This window comes from Gossypium raimondii, chromosome 9, assembly GCF_025698545.1.
Source record: "Gossypium raimondii isolate GPD5lz chromosome 9, ASM2569854v1, whole genome shotgun sequence".
NCBI classification, from domain to species: Eukaryota; Viridiplantae; Streptophyta; class Magnoliopsida; order Malvales; family Malvaceae; genus Gossypium; species Gossypium raimondii.
Window position 1 is genome coordinate 48,927,576 of NC_068573.1, and position 19,660 is coordinate 48,947,235.

A 19,660-nucleotide genomic window follows, 5' to 3' on the forward strand; every position below is an offset into this window, starting at 1 on the left:
AAAATTAATAAAGAAATGAATTATTTAACTAAATTGCCCATTCCAGCTGAAGAAAACACAAATTCTGACAGTGGCATAGCTCGTGAGCATCTCCCACTCCGCTTTATATTTTGCTTTTCCTTTTTCATATTGTAAGTTACAGTTTGATCTTACTAAACAAAGCAAATAGTTGATGTGGATTTATTGGAATGCATGCAGGGTTTTCACTCTTGAACCAAATCATACATAACTCGTAGATTTGGTTCCACCATCTATCCTTTGTATCGGTTTTATTTTAGTCATAGATATATTTGTAAAACCAAAAAAGAGAGTAATTATTAAAATATTTGAAAATATATTTTAAAAGATAACTGCAGAATAGAGTTGAACTTAAAGCTAGATTCTCTTTTTTCTGAAACAGCGAAAAGCTTTCATGGTATTTTTAGCTTTAGCTTTCATTGACGTGGAAATCCAATCAATAAACCCCGAAACCTTTTTCACTTCTATATAACACCATTCAGCCCCTCACCCATTTCACTCACAGAACAACCTTTCAAAAACATGTCTAGAACGACAAAACGTGATTCTCTTACACTTCTCCTACTGCTTCTCATTGCTATCCTCTCCATTTCTTCGGTGGAGTCTGGCCGACCGCCTTTCGCCTGCGACCCGAGAAACGGGTTGACGAGGAGTTTACGGTTTTGCCGGACGAATTTACCTATCCACGTGAGGGTTAGGGACTTGTTAGGGAGGTTGACGCTGCCGGAGAAGATAAGGTTATTGGTTAACAATGCGATAGATGTGCCCAGGCTTGGGATTCGAGGGTACGAGTGGTGGTCCGAGGCGCTTCATGGGGTGTCCAATGTGGGTCCCGGGACTAAGTTCGGTGGTTCGTTCCCGGGTGCCACCAGCTTCCCTCAAGTTATCACCACGGCCGCTTCGTTTAACGAATCGCTATGGGAACGTATCGGGCAGGTAAAATATTGAACTTGTTTCAACAATTTTAATTTATCTTTATTCCTAATAACAAAATAAACCAACCCAATTAAAAGGATGGTAAGCTTTTGTCACTTTGTCAGTTCATTTCTTTAACTTATATAGGCCCATGATTTTGGACGAAAGCGTATAAAATAAAGAACATATGTACAAAACGAAAGACTATTGACTTATAATTTTATCTCATTCATATTTTAATCCCAAAACTCATTTCTTTTTTCTTTAACTAAATATTGAAAGCGTAAAGTTGGACAAAAGTGTAACATTAAAAACAAATAAAAGGGTTATTAAATTTGGTGACAATTAGAAAAATTATTGATATTGAAAAGAAACGTACTTAATAAGTATTGTTACAAAGGGGTAAGCTTTCTTTCTCTTAATTTGCTGTTCTTTATTCCTGTCTATTTTGTCTGTATCTTAAAATTTCCATGAATGAGCTTTCAAAGGCCAACCATTGGAACTGAAATTTTCCAAAATAAAAGTTGTGTGAAAGTGACTTTTGAGGTCAATAACATATTTCCAATACTTGGATCCAATTTGGACTACATGTCGATTTACGACCTCAATAATAAATTTATTGTTCTGTCTTTGATTGAAAACTCAAATTATCATTCACTATACTTATTTTTTTCTTTTTTAATTAATACATAGTAGTTAACAAAATTTGAACCTAACCCGAATTTTAAAGAATAAAAAATTGATTCTATAACTTGTTTAAAACTAATAATCCTATCTTAAATAGAATTATTTGTGGTATAAAAACGGGTTGATATGTCGGTTTGAATATAGGGATTGAACTGGTTTTCAAGTAAATAATTCAAAATTGAGGCAAAAAAGTCCACGATTAGATTAGTTTTATAAAATTTTAACTATGGACCGACAATTAAATTAAGAATAAATTGTCCGACCAATTTGACGGTGGATCCGGTTATTACAACATTGCTTTCTACTGTTTGATGAATTATATACTGTTGGGATGACTGCAGGTGGTTTCGGATGAAGCAAGAGCAATGTATAATGGAGGAATGGCTGGTTTGACATATTGGAGTCCCAACGTGAACATATTCCGAGACCCACGGTGGGGCCGAGGCCAAGAAACTCCCGGCGAAGACCCCGTTCTCGCCGGAAAATATGCGGCGAGCTACGTCAGGGGCCTCCAAAGTGCCACCGGGAACCGCCTTAAAGTTGCCGCCTGCTGTAAACATTACACTGCTTATGATCTTGATAATTGGAAGGGTGTGGATCGATTCCATTTCAATGCTAGGGTAAGAAACTTAGAGCCCAACTATTTTTTTACTAGCTTTTGTAGATCAAATAAATTAGGTTAAGATAAGCTTCAAATCCTTTACTTCTTTTTACTTTATACATTTTAAAGTTAAGATCTAATCGATAACATTTAAATTTTTTCTGTTAAATTTATCGGTATTATATTTTGAAAGAAAGAAAATAGTCACTTAATAACTGTGTAACAAAGAATGGTATGGACTTGAATTTAACACAAGAATTTTATAAGTGCTAACAATTAGACTTATATTTTTATTTTGAAAAATAGGGTTAAATTTTTAAAATAAATAGTAGATGACTAAATTCGAATATACAAAGTCTATAAGGACTTCTACCATATTTTAACCAATAATCTAATTAAATAATTTGTCTAACCTCTAAACCATACAAGGGCGTCTCTCGGCTAAGTCCCTAAGATGGGAAAATAGCACTTTACCTCTCAATTAATAAAATTTTAATTTAATCCTTTATAAAATTATAATAATACCAATTAATATAATAATGAAATTACTTTTTAATAATCATAAAAATACATCTATGCCTCCAATTCTTTTTTTCTTCCCCTAAAAGCATATAAAAAGTACATAGTAACTGTTTGGTGTTTCGTCCCTTGGATAAAATGGTGTAATCTCACTTTTAGTCCTTCTAAAAATTAATAATTAAATTTAAGTTTTTTTATCTAGCATAAAACTCCTAACTTTGCCCCCAAACAATTTATATTTTTATGTTGATGTCCCTAAAAAAAAAAACCTTGCTTCACCTCTGACTCAAAGTTTAATTCAAGCTCGACAAAGTTTCAATTATTTTAAGTTCAAGTCCGATTCGAGATAATAAAAAAAATCCAACTCTCGGAATCACTCGATCAAGTTAAATTAAACTCAAGGAAAAATAAGTTTGATAACATATAAAAAAAATGGATAAATGAATGCAGGTTAGCAAACAAGACCTGGCAGATACATATAATGTACCATTCAAAGCATGTGTAGTGGAAGGGAAAGTTGCAAGTGTTATGTGTTCTTACAATCAAGTCAATGGCAAGCCCACTTGTGCTGACCCAGACTTACTTAAAGGCACCATTCGTGGCCAATGGCACCTTAATGGGTTCGTTCCTATCATACATGCATACATACATACATACTGTGTTTCTGATGTTTGATTTCATTTGCATTAGGTATATTGTATCAGATTGTGATTCGGTTGGTGTAATGTATGATACTCAACATTTCACTGTTACACCAGAAGAGTCTGCTGCAGCTACTATTAAAGCAGGTTCGGTCCCGATATTCGAGATTTTATTACAATCGTAGATACCGAGATTTGAACTTTTATGTATGTTCTGAATTTGATTTGTAGGTTTGGATTTGGATTGCGGGCCGTTTTTGGCGATATATACGGATTTGGCTATAAGGAGGGGTTTGTTAACTGTGACTGATGTTGACATGGCTTTAGCGAATACCGTTACTGTCCAAATGAGGCTCGGCATGTTCGATGGTGAACCATCAGCTCAACCGTATGGGCATCTCGGTCCGAGACATGTGTGTACCCCGGATCATAAACAACTAGCCTTGGAAGCTGCTAGGCAAGGCATAGTTTTGTTGAAGAACTCTGGGTCTTTACCGTTGTCTACTTCACGTCATCGTACCGTCGCGGTTATTGGGCCGAATTCAGATGTCACAGAAACAATGATAGGAAACTATGCAGGGGTGGCATGTGATTACACGAGTCCCTTGAAAGGCATTTCAAGATACGTGAGGACTGTTCATCAAGCAGGCTGTTCAAACGTTGCTTGCAAAGCAAACAATCTGTTTGGATTCGCCGAGGTCGCTGCCCGCCATGCTGATGCGACAGTTCTCATAATGGGGCTCGACCAATCGATAGAAGCAGAATTCAAGGACAGGGCCGGGTTGCTCTTGCCTGGATACCAACAAGAGCTGGTTACCAGGGTGGCTCAAGCATCGAAAGGCCCTACTATTTTGGTATTAATGTCGGGTGGCCCGATTGATGTCTCGTTCGCCAAGTATGATCGTCGAGTTAGTGCCATTTTATGGGCCGGTTATCCAGGCCAAGCTGGAGGAACAGCAATTGCAGATGTTCTATTCGGAACAACAAATCCAGGTAAATTCAATTCACTTGCTCAATGTCGAAAATATCAAACTCTTTGAAGCTAACTCAATGTATTCCGTAGGTGGGAAGTTGCCAATGACATGGTATCCACAATCTTACGTAGCTAAAGTACCAATGACAAACATGGGAATGAGGCCATCCCGAGGCTATCCCGGAAGAACCTACCGGTTCTACAAAGGTCCAGTCGTGTTTCCATTCGGTCACGGCTTGAGCTACACAAACTTTAAACAATCATTAGCCTTAGCTCCAACTGATCTCTCAGTGCTCATTAACACCAATTTATTTGCCACTAAAAACTACTCAACATTATCAAGCAAAGCCATTAGGGTGAAACATACTAATTGTGATTCACTTTCATTACCCCTCCACATTGATGTTGAAAACATTGGCAACATGGATGGGACTCACACTTTGCTCCTTTTCTCTGAACCGCCCGCTGCTGTAAAATGGTCACCGAACAAACAATTAATAAGTTTCCATAGAGTCCATGTCATTGCTGGGTCGAAACAGCGAGTGAAAATCAATGTTCATGCTTGCAAACACCTTAGTGTCGTTGATGAATTCGGGATCCGAAGGATTCCGATGGGTCAACATAGTTTATACATTGGGGATCTAAAGCATTCTATTTCTCTCCAAGCAAATTTGGAGGGCATCAAGAATTAGAGTATAATTATTATTGTTATTATTATTAGTTCCACTGCATTTCCAAAGGGAAAAAAAAGTGGTCATAATTGTACAAGTTTTTAGGCATTTGAGTCTTCAATCTATTTTGTTTTTGTTTTTAAATAAAAGAACAAATATTGATTGAAACAGAATTGGCCAAATGAATAATAGTGTAATAATTCAAGAAATATTAGTATTTTTTTATAATTTCATCCTTGAATTTTTTTCATTGACAATAGTTTTAAAATTTGGTAATTTTGTCCAATTTAGTTTCTAAATTTAGATTTTTATTAAAGTTTGAACATGTGGCAATTTGAGATTGTGTCACGCCATCACCTAAAAATTATAAAAAATTATTACAAATTGTTAAAAATATAAATAATTTTTAAAAAGTATTTAAAATTTTTAACAAAGGTAATGACATGGTAAAATGTCACACTATTATACCGTACCGTGATCTAAATTTAGGGAGCAAATTCAGAAAGCTACCAAATTTCAAGATTAATGTGAACAAAAAAAAATGTAGGGGCTAAGGTGAAAAAATTATCAAGTTCAAAAAATAAAAGTTATTTTATCTTTTGTTTAATCAAAATTGTAAATCAAGTCTCCTAAATAAAATTTTGAATTCCAATTTTTTAAATGGAAAAAAAAACTTATCTCATTAAAAAAAATTATCCAATTTAATAAAAAATTGAATAAGATTATTGGAGACTTGGCATTCCAATCTTCATAGGATACCCTTTAGCCTAATGGTTTGGACCCCATTACATGCCATCCAGCTAATTTAATTGCCTTTAGGATTCTCACTCTCATTCCCACAAAATAACAAACAAAAAGAGATTATCAACATTTTGGTTGATTGTCCCCACCCAGTTTCCCTCCGCACTCGATCATTTTTTGACAGAACACGAATATTAAATAAAAAAATTACGAAATCTCGTTATAATGAAATTTTTAAATAAACATTACCCAAATAAATTAATAGAAACAATTAATTAAGTATTAATTTAAGGGTTGAAATGATGTTTAATGCGTAATATTGACAAGAGTTTGTAAACATTTCATAGTAAAATTTTCTTTCAAAAAACATTTTACTTCAATATTTGTGAAAAGAGATGTGGCATTTATGAGCCTTCAATTTTGGCTATACTTAAGTGGATATGACTCATTTCACTATCCACCAAGTCTTTTTTTTTACTCTTTGATAATAATAATTTTAATAAATTATACCTAACATCATTAAACTATTAATAAATTTATATTTTGATCACTTAATTTTAAATAATTACAAAATAACTATCTCAACAAATAACTTAAAAAATTCAAATAATTTAATAATAAATTTAAAATTTCTTTAATTAATAACCGAAATGTAAACTTCGTCAAAATGTTAAGATGTGAGGTATAATTTACGTAAATAAAATACTACAACCCACTTTTTCTCACATGGAAGTATGGTAAAGGGATGATGGTAGACCTTTGAAGGAATGTACCATCGTGGAAAGCAAATAAAAGTTGAATTAAACTATTCATTGTTGAACCATAATTTATTTCTTTTAAAAATAAATATTTGATTGATTATAATAATTTATTATATATTATAATGATGTAGATTCATTGTTAAAATAATTCAATACTAACTCTTTTTAATGTTCGAAATTTGGAATGCAAATCTTCTTTCTTTTATAAATACAATTCTCCTTAGTAATTTCATTTTAACAATATCATGAAAAGGTCCAAATTAATAATATGGTCTCTTATTTGAAAAAGAAAATAAGAATAAAAAGCATGCATGTATGATTCTTTAAGTGATAATAATTAAATAAATCTCAAATTGAAATTTAAAGGATTGAAGCAAGTAAAATTGGATGCTTATTCAATGAAATCCTTTTATGAAAGTCAGCTCAAGGAGTGTAAATATAATTATTAATCAACTATTTAACCTAAACTATAAACTATAAAAGAGAAAAAGAAAAAAAAAGCTAGCATTGTGAAAATGAACTAAACTTTCTTATTAGTTTGTAATTAAACATTCATATGGAACAAAAATAGATACAAAATGATCATAAAAACAAAAATTAAAGGATAAAATCTACATCATAAGAAGAAAATAAATATTAGCAAAAAGGAAGAGAAAAATATTATTACTTCATACATCTTCAGAAATTTCTCAGTTCCTTTTTTTTTCATCCCTGCAATGGCTTCTTCAGATCTGCAAATCTTCTACATTTATTTTCACCATCTTTTCTCCTTTAATTACTTTTTTTTTTAATATTAAAAGAAAGAAAGGAAAAAACCCAACATGGAAATAAAAAGCCAATGTGTTGTTGATGATAAGCTTCTCGCCTCCGACGGCGGTGGCGGCGTATGGTAGTAAAAAGGGAAGTAAGGGACGATAGGGTTGGGTGGTGGTGGCGTTGGGTAGTTTTTGTACGTAGGTGGAGGGTAGTACATGCCACCAATGACACCAACGGGTGGTGGTGGAGCGTAGTAGTTATTTCCGCCGCTGGATTGAGAAGGTGGTGGTGGAGAGTAGTAGTAGTTTCCACCACCGCTGGAGGTGGGTGGAGAAGGAGGGGGTGGGCAGTAGTTGGGTTTAGGAACTGTAGGTGGTGGTGAAGATGGTTTAGGCGGCGGTGGAGATGGTGGTGGCGGCGATGGAGTTTGCTGACATGGATTTTCACATGATGAACACATGGTGCACTCGATCTGGTACTTCGATGTCGTGTTTGAAGTGGTGATGGTATTGTCTGAAGAAACGACCGAACTCAGCAGCATCAGAGATGTTGTAATTACAATAATTGTCTGAAAATTTTCCATCTAATAACAAATAACCACTTTTTCTTTAATTTTTCACTGGTTTTTTTTTTCTTGAATGTACCACCCCAAAGAACTGAAAAGAAATATAGATTAAAGGGGAGAAGAAAAAGCTAAATAAGAACAATGCTTATATGCAAAATAAAAATAAAAGGGGGAAAAAAAAAGGAGTTAAATAAGAGAAAGAAGGAAGCGAGTGTGTTAAAAAAGAAGTGGGTATAGGGCGTCCCCCCCCCCCCCTTATGAAAGACGGATCAAATAAATTTAGGTTTCGCATAATATTTTATTACATTAGGATACACATATTAGATTACGGTACAGTATAGATTGCATTTAAAAATAGATAAATATAAATTAGAATAAGATGAAAATTATTTCTATTTTGTTTAAAAAATTATCTATTCCTACTTTTAAAAATTGATGTGACACATAGAATAATTAGATTACACGTATCTCATCATATGTATCTCATTTTGACATTCGGAGGTAATTTTTAATAGTAAAATGAATGAAAATTAACAGAATAATCAGTTTGATTTTTATTTAATGTACAATGACTAATTTACTTATTTTTAGTAGAGAGGATAAAACGCAATAAGATTCCTAGTACGAGATTTTCGTGATAGTTTTACACATTTCGTGTGAAAGAAAAAATTATATAATAATCAAATACAAGTTTAATTAAAATAATAAAATTGAGCTTATGATGTTTTAGGTTTGAATATTACTTTATAAAATAATAAATTTTAATGATTTTACTACTAAATTGAGATCCGTTAATGAGTAATATCAATTCAATGACTCTTAATAATAACATAAATATTTAATTTTTTTTTAAATTTGTATTTTCCTCCAAACATCAAACTCTGTTATCATTTACTTGAACCTACATTACTAGTATTTATGTGTTTATTTATCGGTTCAATATCAATGTATTGAAAAACAAATCTTAAATCTAAATGGTAATTTGTGTAAATTATATAATTACTTTTATTATAACTATTTTCTTATGTTATCTTTACTACAATAGATAAAAGCCCTTTTTACATGACACGTGTGACTTCTTTTATTGTCTTATTATAGTTAAATTCTAATTTCTACCTCTTTATTATGATAACATTTAATATTTAATTATTACATTTTAATGGCATAATTTAATATTCCATTAATTTTCTAAAATTTTAGTAAGCCCTCCAAAATTTTTATAATTAATCGTTTAAAAATTTTAATCAAATCCTAAAAATTTTGAAAATTTTATTAAAATATATGTCATATTATCTTGATTTTTATTTCATATATCGGATTAAAAAATTATAATATAATGCTATAAGCTTACTCGAATTTCTAGAAGATATCACCGACACATTTTACTTTTTTAACTTGAAGTCGCCGAATTTTACGCAAAGTACGGGGAGTTTTATGTCCATTGAGTAAAAAGTAAGGGGTAGTTTTGGTATTTCGGAGGCGAAATTGGTGATGTGTTGAGTGGTCATTGAAGCTAGTTAAAAATGGTAGTAAAATAAAATTTTTTCATCTTCTAGAAATTTGTAGTTTTGTACATACAAGTAGAAATTTTTTTTTACAAGTGGAAGGAAATGATTGGATAATGAAGTAGTGACGTGGCTAAAGGAGCGTAGATTTGACGTGAAGAAGACGCAAGCTAAAACTTGGTGCTTTTGGCCTTATTCAGAATTTTTTGATAGTTCATGAATGTTTATAAATTTTTTACGGTTTTTCGGCTAAAAATTTAAAATTTTGTTGTTTAAAAAGGTGAAGTTTTATTTATTGATGATGCACCAGAATTTAAAGAAAATTATGAATAATTTGAATAAATTTATATTTTATTTTTTGAATTTTTCAAGATCAGTTAACTTTTAAATAATTATGAGTTTAAATAATTTCGTATTATGATATTTTTAAATTTAAATTATTTTAGATTTGAGATAATTTTAAATATGAATTAATATAAATTCGGTTTGAGATTGAATTAAGGTTTATCAAATTGGATTTTAAAATCAATGCAAGGAGAAGCTTTTGAAGATTGGATTATTATTAAAATATTTTTTAATTTTTAAAATTTTAGAATTATTTCAAATAATTTCAAGTAAGATAAACTAAAATTTAAAATGATTGTGCAAAATTCAACCTAAATCAAATTTTAATAAACCGTGAAATGAATTTAAATATATTAATATTATTTGTTTAGGTAGACATTTTTTCATATGTAATCTCAACTCTTTTAAATGATAATTAATATTATTATAATAAATTTTATTTTCATATTTTTATATAAAGTAAGAATGAAACACATATTTAATAGAACTTATATATCATTATTCCACCTATATCATCATTAAGTAAATTTTACATAAAAAAAAAATCAATTACAAGCATGATATAATCTAACATACTTTATGGGTTTATATTTTATTAATTATAAAAGGACATGCTGATGTTCTATTATTTTGGCACATTACAATCGTAGAGTACACCTTTTCTAATGGGGGGGGTTGTCCCATGTGCCATTGTTTATCATTCAAATAGTTGTAATTAATGAGGATGTAAATGGGCGAGTATAAATGTTTAAAAATGCTTTAAATTTTATGATATGGATTGATTAAAATTAATAAGACTTGGAATGGACAGGTCTCACCAAACAAACAATAAAAATGAGGTATGGCGAGGACATAAATGTTGTCCATGTGAGCAAATGATAAGAAACAAAACACACCGATCCATGAACTTACCCCTACTCTCTGTGCTCTATATACGGCCATACAAACAAATTGTCGTCTCAATGCGTTTTTCTACCATTGTCCTACGCAATTGTCAACTTATAAGAATTTCCTCCTTATTTATAATATTTTATAATTAAAACCCCACATTTGATAGGGTTATCATTATTTTAAAGAATACGTAGATACAATACATAAACCATGAAGATAACTCTATTTTGCATAAAAATATTCTCTCTCATTTTATATTCATTGCTGCGATATAGTACCTTTGAGTACATGATTATAACTAAAAAATAAAACATGTTAAATATGATTGTGATTTTGTACCGATGTAATTCTGTTTTTTTATAATATCGTTAAGTAGTTCAAATAATTAATCTAATTAAAATATTAATACAGATTTAAAAAATCCTTCTAAATTTACATTAATATTTTATCGTGTTAAATATGTTTTTTTTTTTTGGGCTGAAATTAAGATTTTATGTTATAAGTACCTTTTGAAACACAAAATATATCTAAATTAAAATTGAATTCCCGGCCGGTCGACCAGCATGGCGGAGCTTTCCAGAGAGGTTGGGGGGGTGATTTGAGGAATGGTATATAGCCTTTTTATTTGAGCACAATATTGGGTGGGGTACCACTACGACTAGGGCGGCTCGTGACAATAATTTAATTTCTATTGTCTTCAAAAAGAGCACATGAAAGAGTGTCGGTCCACTTACAAATTCACCTTTTCTGTTGATGGATGAAATTCAAGTCAAATCAGCGTTTATAACCAAACCATGAGATTCAACTTCTTTAGTTTAACATAACATCATTTGTGATGATATAATGGCTACCTAAGAAATTAAGAATTGTATTATTTGAAGTAAATTTGTGTCCGTCATAAATGACAGTTACTCAATGTTGAGGGAGAAATTATAGTTGTACTTGCATCAAAGGGAAGTTTGTTTTTCCTTTTGAGCTTTTTGGATGTGTAAGGAATCTTCCGTTGGAAAATCTTTTCTTCTTTTTAAGCATTTGATTGCTTAGTTGGAACAACTTATGCTTAAAAATTTAACTTTTTGAACTTCTTTTTATCCTAAAATCATTTGATATCAGCATTTATTTGGTATCATCTCTAAATTGGGTTAGTTTGACACATTCACATTAAGCTTGGGGTCAATTTTTCGTAATTTGAACTCTCATACTTGACCCGAATTATTATTTAATCAATGAAAACATATTCTACATTTAATTATAATTAATTAAAATATATAAATATAGTTGCGAAACAAATTTTTTAATATTTTAAAGAGTTAAATCTATTGTTTGTCTTTTAAATTTGTCTAAAGTATTAGTATATATATCTAGTTGATACCTAAACTTGTATTTTGTCACTCAGGTTGCTAACCTCCGCACTAACACCGTTAATTTGTGTTGACGTAACATTGATAGCTAATCATATAATAACATGTGACAGCCTCTCAACATGATACATGGTGGACATAAATTAAAAAGTATATATTTTTTAAAAATAAAAATTAATTTAAAAATGTATAAATTTTTCGACAAGTTTATGTACCAACTAAATACTTTTAGACAAGTTCAGGGGGTGAACTACATATTAACTCTTAAAAAGTTGACACTATTAACAAATTGGGGGCAAAGGGTGTCATAGAATACAAGTTCAAATATCAACTAGGTACAAAAAATGTTCAGGTGCTAGTTAGATACTTTTGGACAAATTCGAAAGGTAAACTATATATTAACTCTATTTTAAATACTTAAATCGAGTTTAAGTATCTAAATTTTTTTCCATTCAATCTTGACTCGATCCAACTTCGAATAAACCATATATGATGGTAACTACTAGGTTAATTTGCCTAAATAATTAAAAAAATTTAAATACTGAAATAGGTTATCAGCTGGACTATATACAAAAATGGTATGTTTTTTTTTTTTTGGTCACACCTATCTGACAAGAGCAACCACTTTTTTTATATTAAAATATTTTTTAATAATATTTTATTGGTGGCGCCTTTCCCATAGGCACCACTGCTTGTATTTTTTTTCCCGGCTCAGTATACGACCCGTGTAGAGATACAAAAATGGTATGGGTAGGTGGTGCCAATCTAATAGGTGCGACTGGTGGAGTCTATCTGACAGGCGCGACTAGTTAAACAAAATAACTATATATTTTTTTTTAAATTTACATTACTAAAAACTCACAAAACACAATAATTTATAATAAATTACTAACAAAATAATTTTACATTACTAAAAACTCACCAAATACTAAACTAAACACGACAATTTATAGCATAATCCTAAATTAATAATAATTTAATTTTAAAATAATTACAAACACAACAATTTATAACATAATCCTAAATTACTAACAAATTAAATTTAAAATAATTATAAAAAAACAAAAAAAAATACATTCATACAAAATATTAACCCAAAACCATAAACACTAAACATAAACAATTTATAAATAATAATTAATAACAAAAAATATTTTTGTGCGGGGCAGAGGGGTGCAGGGGGGAGGCAGTGGCGCTTACCTGTCAGGCGCGACCAGTAGCGCCTATCTGACAAGCGCGACTGGTCTCGGGTATTTTTAATCCGTATTTTGACCCATTGACTGTATTTTGACCTGTATACATATTTAATTTTTTTAATAAAAATAAAATAATAATATTTTATTTAAAGTAAAAAATATTTTAATATAAAAAAAAGTAATTGCTGTTAGGCGCAACTCAAAAAAACATATCATTTTCATATATAATTCAGCTGACAACATATTTCAAGATTTAATGTTTGTTAATATTGTTTAGGTAAATTAACCTAACTACTAAATTGATGCTTTGACTTTAATTGATTCATATATATAAAGCAGTTACAAATTGCTAAAACAATTTGGTTGAGTAAAATTTAAGGACAAATACCAAAAATATTATGTAAACTATAGTAATGGTAATTTTCCTTTGAATGAAAATAAAATATATTGCAAGAATTGATCAAAATGAGTTAAAATGGACCTAAAAGAATGGAAATTTGTATTTTATAATTAGCCGAATTTGATTAACTAAAAGGAAAATATATGATTTTGAACCAAATACCATCTATATTATTATTATTATTATTATTATTATTATTATTATTATTATTTTAACAATCTCATTATAGTTTTCGATTATATCGCTCTTTTTGGTAGAATGTATAGAACTATCTATAGCCCATCCCTAACCCATAAATAGGAGAATAATATTGTATTTCAATGCACTCAAATCCAAGTCCTTCTATATTAACAACAATGACCATGCCAATCAAACTAAAAACAATCGACTACCATCTATATTATTAGTTAATGGAATTTTGACATTTTCCAATATCATTAATATAATTTTGTCAAAAATAAAATATTATGAACCTAATAAATATAAGCAAAATTTGACTACAAATATAAGGATTAAATATTAATTTTTCCAAAATATAATAATTTAACTTAAAAAATATCCAAGTTAAATATTTTCAATATTAAGTTGAATTGAATTCAAATTTTGAGTTTGAAATATTTGGGTAAAGGTGTAACAGTCCGTTTTCAGTGAAATCAAAATAGTAGTTTCGGGACCACAAATTCGAGTCCGAAAAGAAAATTATTTTAATATTATTCTATGGTTTGAACTATGATAGGAATATCGTATAAAAATTATGTTAAGAAAATTTTACCGGTTACATGTTTAATTATGGAAAGGACCAAATTGTATAAAATGCAAAAGTTGAGTTCTAATAGCTAAAAGGATTAAATAACTATAGAATTCAAAATTTGAGATCCTTATAAGGCAATTAGACCATTAAATGGAGTTAGTACATAATTATGATGATTCATCCATGGAAAATTAGAAAAGGAAAAGGACTAAATTGGAAATAAAAGATATTAAAAGATGAAAATATCATCTTTCCCAAATTCATTCCATGGAAATCCTATCTAAGAGAAAATAAGCTCAAGCAAGCTTTCTTGGTTTAATTAGGTAAGTATTCAAGTCTCGCTTTTAGTAATTTTATATTTCGATATCGTAATTACCTAATCAAACTATCTTGAGGATTTATTTGCAAAATTATTGAGGTATTAAAGTTTTACCATGGATGAATATAGATGAATTATGAAGTTTTATGGTAGAAAATGAAAGGTTGTTAATAGATAAACAACTTTTGTTAAAGGAATTTTAATGAAAACATGATTTAGGGACTAAATTGAAAAGATGTAAAATTCATGGAAAAATTCTAATTTTTTGAAATACAAGGGCTGCTATTGATACATGTAAAATTTTCCTAGGCTTGGAATAATGATTAAATAGCATGAATTTCATTTTCCGAGCCTAGGGACGAAATTATCATTAATTAAAAGTACAGGGGCAAAATAGTAATTTTTCCTAAGATGTGAATTGAATAGAAATGAGTATGAAATTATATTAAATTGATTTAAATTTACTTGTATAGATCCAAATAGGCAAAATACGGAATTTGATCGAGGAAAGGAAAATGTAACGGATTAGTATATTACAACTCACGAACATTGTCGAGGTAAGTTTGTGTAACTTAACTGTGTAATTTTATGTTTGAATTGGTTTGAATGATTTGTATGTGAATTATGTATTGGTCATGTATATGAAATCTGATTGCATATCCGGAAAATGCCCAATAAATGTTAAATCCCGTTTGAATGAATGAAATTCGATTGGATACAGGGTTCTGTTTCCCAAAATGGTAGTGTTCCTGCATATGTTGCAGACATACCGTAGCTCGAAAGAGCGTCCTGATATAAGTCCTCTCAAGCTTCCTGTTATAGTGTTCTTGCGAGCTTCCCTTTAAATGCTTTTCGAAACATCCCGATCGGTTGTGACCCTACATGTGTTGTGGGCACACTGCAGCTCTTATGAGCGTTCCATTATATGACTCTATGTGAGCTTTCCGCTAGTGCTCGCTTGAACTTCTCGTTATATGGCTATTCGGTTCTACCTGTTAAGTACTTTTCGGAGCTACCCATTATAGGCTCTTTGTGAGCTTTCCGTTATATTGCCCGGAAAAGCTTCCCATTACAAGGCTTAATGAGCTTCCCGTTATAGTGCTTGAGAGAGAGCTTTGTGTTTAAGTGTTCACAAAAGCACTCCCGGATATAAATTGACGAATTTATAGTATTGTACACTTCAGGTGTACTACTCAAGTATCCATCGAGATTTCAAATGATTCAACGAGTGAATTTCTAACATGAGAACATGTGAAATTAAAATAAAACTATTATCTGTATATGCATGAAATATTTGAAAACTCGATACCTGATGAGCTAATCCTTGCTCTTGATATTTATATGAAATACATGACTAACATGCTTGGTGAAGTTATGTGCTAGGCAAATGGCCAATTTGCTTTAGATACACTTTGTATGATTGCTTTATGTATAAACGTATGGTAAGTTAATTTCTGTTATACGAATTTACTAAGCATTAAGTGCTTACTTTGTCTTATTTCCTCTGTTTTATCGTTCTTAGAGGCTTATTGGGTTGGAAGTTTGGCAGAGATCACTCACACTATCCATCGGCCCATTTCGGTATATTTATAAAACTAATATTGGTTATAATGGCATGTATAGGTTAACTTGGCCATTGATGACATATAAATATTTTGGTTGTAAATAGCCATTTGAATGGCTTATGTTTGGTATGTTTTGATGTGTAAATAATCTAAATATGGCTTGATGTGTGTTTGAAATGTCAAATGATAGTAAGTACATGGATGAATTTGATCAATTAGGTAAAATAGAGTTTATGAATACAAGTAATGAAAATATCATGTATATGACTTGGTCTTGGCTTGATTTAAATGTCTTGTATTGGATTGGGAATGTGTTTAAGTGTTTAAATGTTGGTATAGGTGGAAGAAAAAATTGGGTGAGAAATAGGGCTTAGAAATGACATTATTTTATCCACATGGGCAGAGACACGGGGGTGTGTCTCAGCCGTGTGTGACACACTATAAGAACTTGATTTTGGGCCTAGTCAGAATAGTAGTTTCGAGACCTCAAATTCAACGTAAGAAAATTTATTTTATTATATTTTTATGGTTTACAATTTCACGGAATGATTTCGTGAAAATCTCGTTTGAAAATTTTGACGTTTGGGCACTCAATTTAGTCAAAAAGACTAAATCGCATAAAGTGATAAAGTTGTGTTCTATTAGCTAAATGTGTTAATTAGCTATAGAACTTAAAAGTTGAGGTCCTTATTGAGTAATTAGACCATTAAAAGAGAAATTGGATGCACATGGAGTGTAATTATGATGTTGGATGGGTTAGGTTGGTATTAGGTTATTATATGATAAAATAAACAAAAAGGAATAAAAATATCATTTTTATTTCTTTGCTCATCTTCTTCCACCGTTTTTCACCAAGAGAATAGCCATTGGAGAACTCAAATTTTCAGCAAACTTAAACCCTTGCATGTAAGTGAAATTTATGTTTGTTTTTGTTGATTTATATGTTTTTGGAACCCTTGAAGCTTAAGCTAGCTAAATAGGGGACTAATTTGCAAGATGATTGAAAGGCTAGGGTTTTGGGCCATGAAAGCATGATAGTTGATTGTGAAGTTTAATGGAGGAAAATGAAACCTTGTTGTGTGTTGAACATTTCTTGTTAAGTGATTTTTGTTGTAAAATGCTATTAGGGGTTAATTTGTAAAGTATGAAGATTTTGAGTTATATGAGTGAAATTGGGGATTATATGGGCTCCTATGAGCACCTAAATAATTCGGTTAGTCTTTGATATGGATGAAATTCCATAAATTTCGTTTTACGAGCCTAGGGACTAATTTGTAAATATGTGAAAGTTTAGGGGCAAAATTGTAATTTTTCAAAAGTATGAATTGTGGACTGATTTGAATAATGTGACTAATAATTAGGCTAAATGTGATATTATAGATCAAAGAAAATGAGGTTCGGACCTAGAACGGGGGGAAAAACGAGAATTGACTGTTATGTCCCTTTTTGCCCTTTTGGTGTCGAGGTAAGTTTGTAAGTAAATAATATATCGTTTTTACTTATATTATAATATTTTGTTATATTACACGAGATATGGTTGTATATTGAATGATTATTTGATGTAAATTATGAATTGAGATTAACTATGGATGAAATTGGCAAAGTGAGAATAAGTGAGAAATTTCCCTGTTGAACTTTCGAAATAGAAAAGGATACGAAGGACGTCATGAGAACTCATGTGTAGTACTATGTGCAGGCTACTATGAGTATAAGATAGTTATGGTCACATGTGTAGTACTATGTGCAGGCTACTACGTGTACCGAATGATATTGGTCACATGTGCAGTACTAAGTGTAGGCTACTATGTGTATCGGATAGCATTGATCATAAGGGTGGTGCTATGTGCGGAACCACCGTGTATCTGTTATCATTCCGAAGTGTTCATCGGGAAAATCGACTAAGTGAAATTATGTGTGACTATGTGATGATAAGTGCAGGTATATGTATGTGTATACTCATGAGCAATGTGTTCGATATGTGATCGAAATGTGGTAAAGTTGCAAAGGAGTAAGTGAAGTGATAAAGTCTTGTATCATGCATGCAAGTTGAATTATGTTATTGAATGTTGAGCATATTGTTATGATGTTTCATGAAAAAGTGAAATTTGAAATAAAACAGTTTTGGACAGCAGTAGTTGTGTGATTTTGAAAAATCACAAAAAATGGTGGAAATTTAATTAGAGGTTGAATAAGATATGAAATAAAATCTTATTGAGTCTATTTTCATATAAAAGAAATGGTGTAAACAAAAGAATTTCATATTATGAGATATTTGAATTTTAGTGAGACAGGGTCAGAATGATTTCGGAATCCCCTGTCTTAACTTTGGAAAATTATAAAAAATTTCACAAAAATAATTATGGGTTATAATTTATATGTTTAAAATTATGAATAAGTCTATTTTTAATAGAACAAACGAGAATATCATCCGAATTCTGTACGATAAGATAATTAATTTTTAGTGTAAAAAGGTCAAAACTGTCAGACAGTGGAACAGGGACGAATTTAAAGAATAAACTGTACTTATTGGATAAACTAAAAATTCTGAAATTTTTATGGTAAGAAGATATGTGAGTCTAGTTTCAGAGAAAATTTACAGAACTTAATTTGGAGTTCCGTAACTCAAGATATAAATAATTTAGTAACTATGACTCGAGTAGACAGCTAGATACGAACTTGAGTAAATATTGGAACTATGTGCTTTTATGATTGTATTATTTTGAGAACATGTTGTGAAGACTGATAAAATCATATTAATAAGTTTTTATTATTTATATATTAACTTACTAAGTTTTATAGCTTACTCATTTTCCTTTCTCTCATCTTATAGGTTTATATAGCTAGCTCGGGTTGGAGATCGCCGGAGATGTTATCACACTATCAAATTATCATTTGGGTATAAGTGAATGCAAGTAATTTAAGTTTATGGCATGTATAGGGACTTTGTCTTTTGAATTTTTGTGTCATTGTTAATGAGGCCAAATGTGTTGGCCTAATATAGTTTATGGTTCAATTGATATACAATTATGAATGATGGCTTATGTTGATTATAAGCTTATGCATGTGTTAATGCCTTGTGTGAATGTGAAGCTAATATTTTTTTAATGATCTAAATAGGATGATTAAGTAAGACAAATGATGATATGAGGATGATATGTTATTAACTGATTTATGGTCATTTGCTTGCCTAAGTATGCTATGTGTGACCACACGGCCTACCCACATGGGCGTGTCCCAAACCACACGGGCGTGTGGCCTTGTTTCATGATGAAATTTTCTAAGTTTCCCAAAAGACCCCAAAGTTCTCGGTTTAGTCCCGAACTACTCCCAATGTATGTTTTGGGCCTCGTGGGCCCGTGTAAGGGACAATATGATTGTTTTTGAATGGTTTTAATGTAGATTAATTCACACGACTCGGAATAATATGATTTCTTGTGGTTAAGTCTGGTAACGCCTCGAACCCTATTCCGGCGTTGAAT

The 19,660-nt window shown here is 30.8% G+C and overlaps 2 protein-coding genes and 1 long non-coding RNA gene across 3 annotated transcripts; 2 read left to right on the forward strand and 1 right to left on the reverse strand.

The window, feature by feature from the left end:
* Positions 1 to 481: 481 nt before the first annotated feature.
* LOC105800714 (beta-D-xylosidase 1) lies at positions 482 to 5,249 on the forward strand. The gene is made up of 6 exons (XM_012631999.2): positions 482 to 954; positions 1,962 to 2,240; positions 3,191 to 3,360; positions 3,431 to 3,528; positions 3,613 to 4,374; positions 4,445 to 5,249. The coding sequence occupies exons 1-6, from the start codon at positions 541 to 543 to the stop codon at positions 5,044 to 5,046; spliced, it is 2,325 nt and encodes a 774-aa protein (XP_012487453.1). The 5' UTR covers positions 482 to 540; the 3' UTR covers positions 5,047 to 5,249.
* A 1,785-nt stretch (positions 5,250 to 7,034) lies between these two features.
* LOC105800715 (mulatexin) lies at positions 7,035 to 8,075 on the reverse strand. The gene has a single exon (XM_012632000.2). It carries the CDS (start codon positions 7,864 to 7,866, stop codon positions 7,321 to 7,323), a length of 546 nt encoding a protein of 181 aa, XP_012487454.1. The 5' UTR covers positions 7,867 to 8,075; the 3' UTR covers positions 7,035 to 7,320.
* Positions 8,076 to 16,942: 8,867 nt separating this feature from the next.
* LOC128032479 (uncharacterized) lies at positions 16,943 to 19,295 on the forward strand. Its single transcript, XR_008188683.1, has 3 exons — positions 16,943 to 17,087; positions 17,562 to 17,646; positions 19,012 to 19,295. It is a non-coding gene; the product is annotated as an uncharacterized LOC128032479 (long non-coding RNA).
* The last annotated feature ends 365 nt before the right edge of the window (positions 19,296 to 19,660 follow it).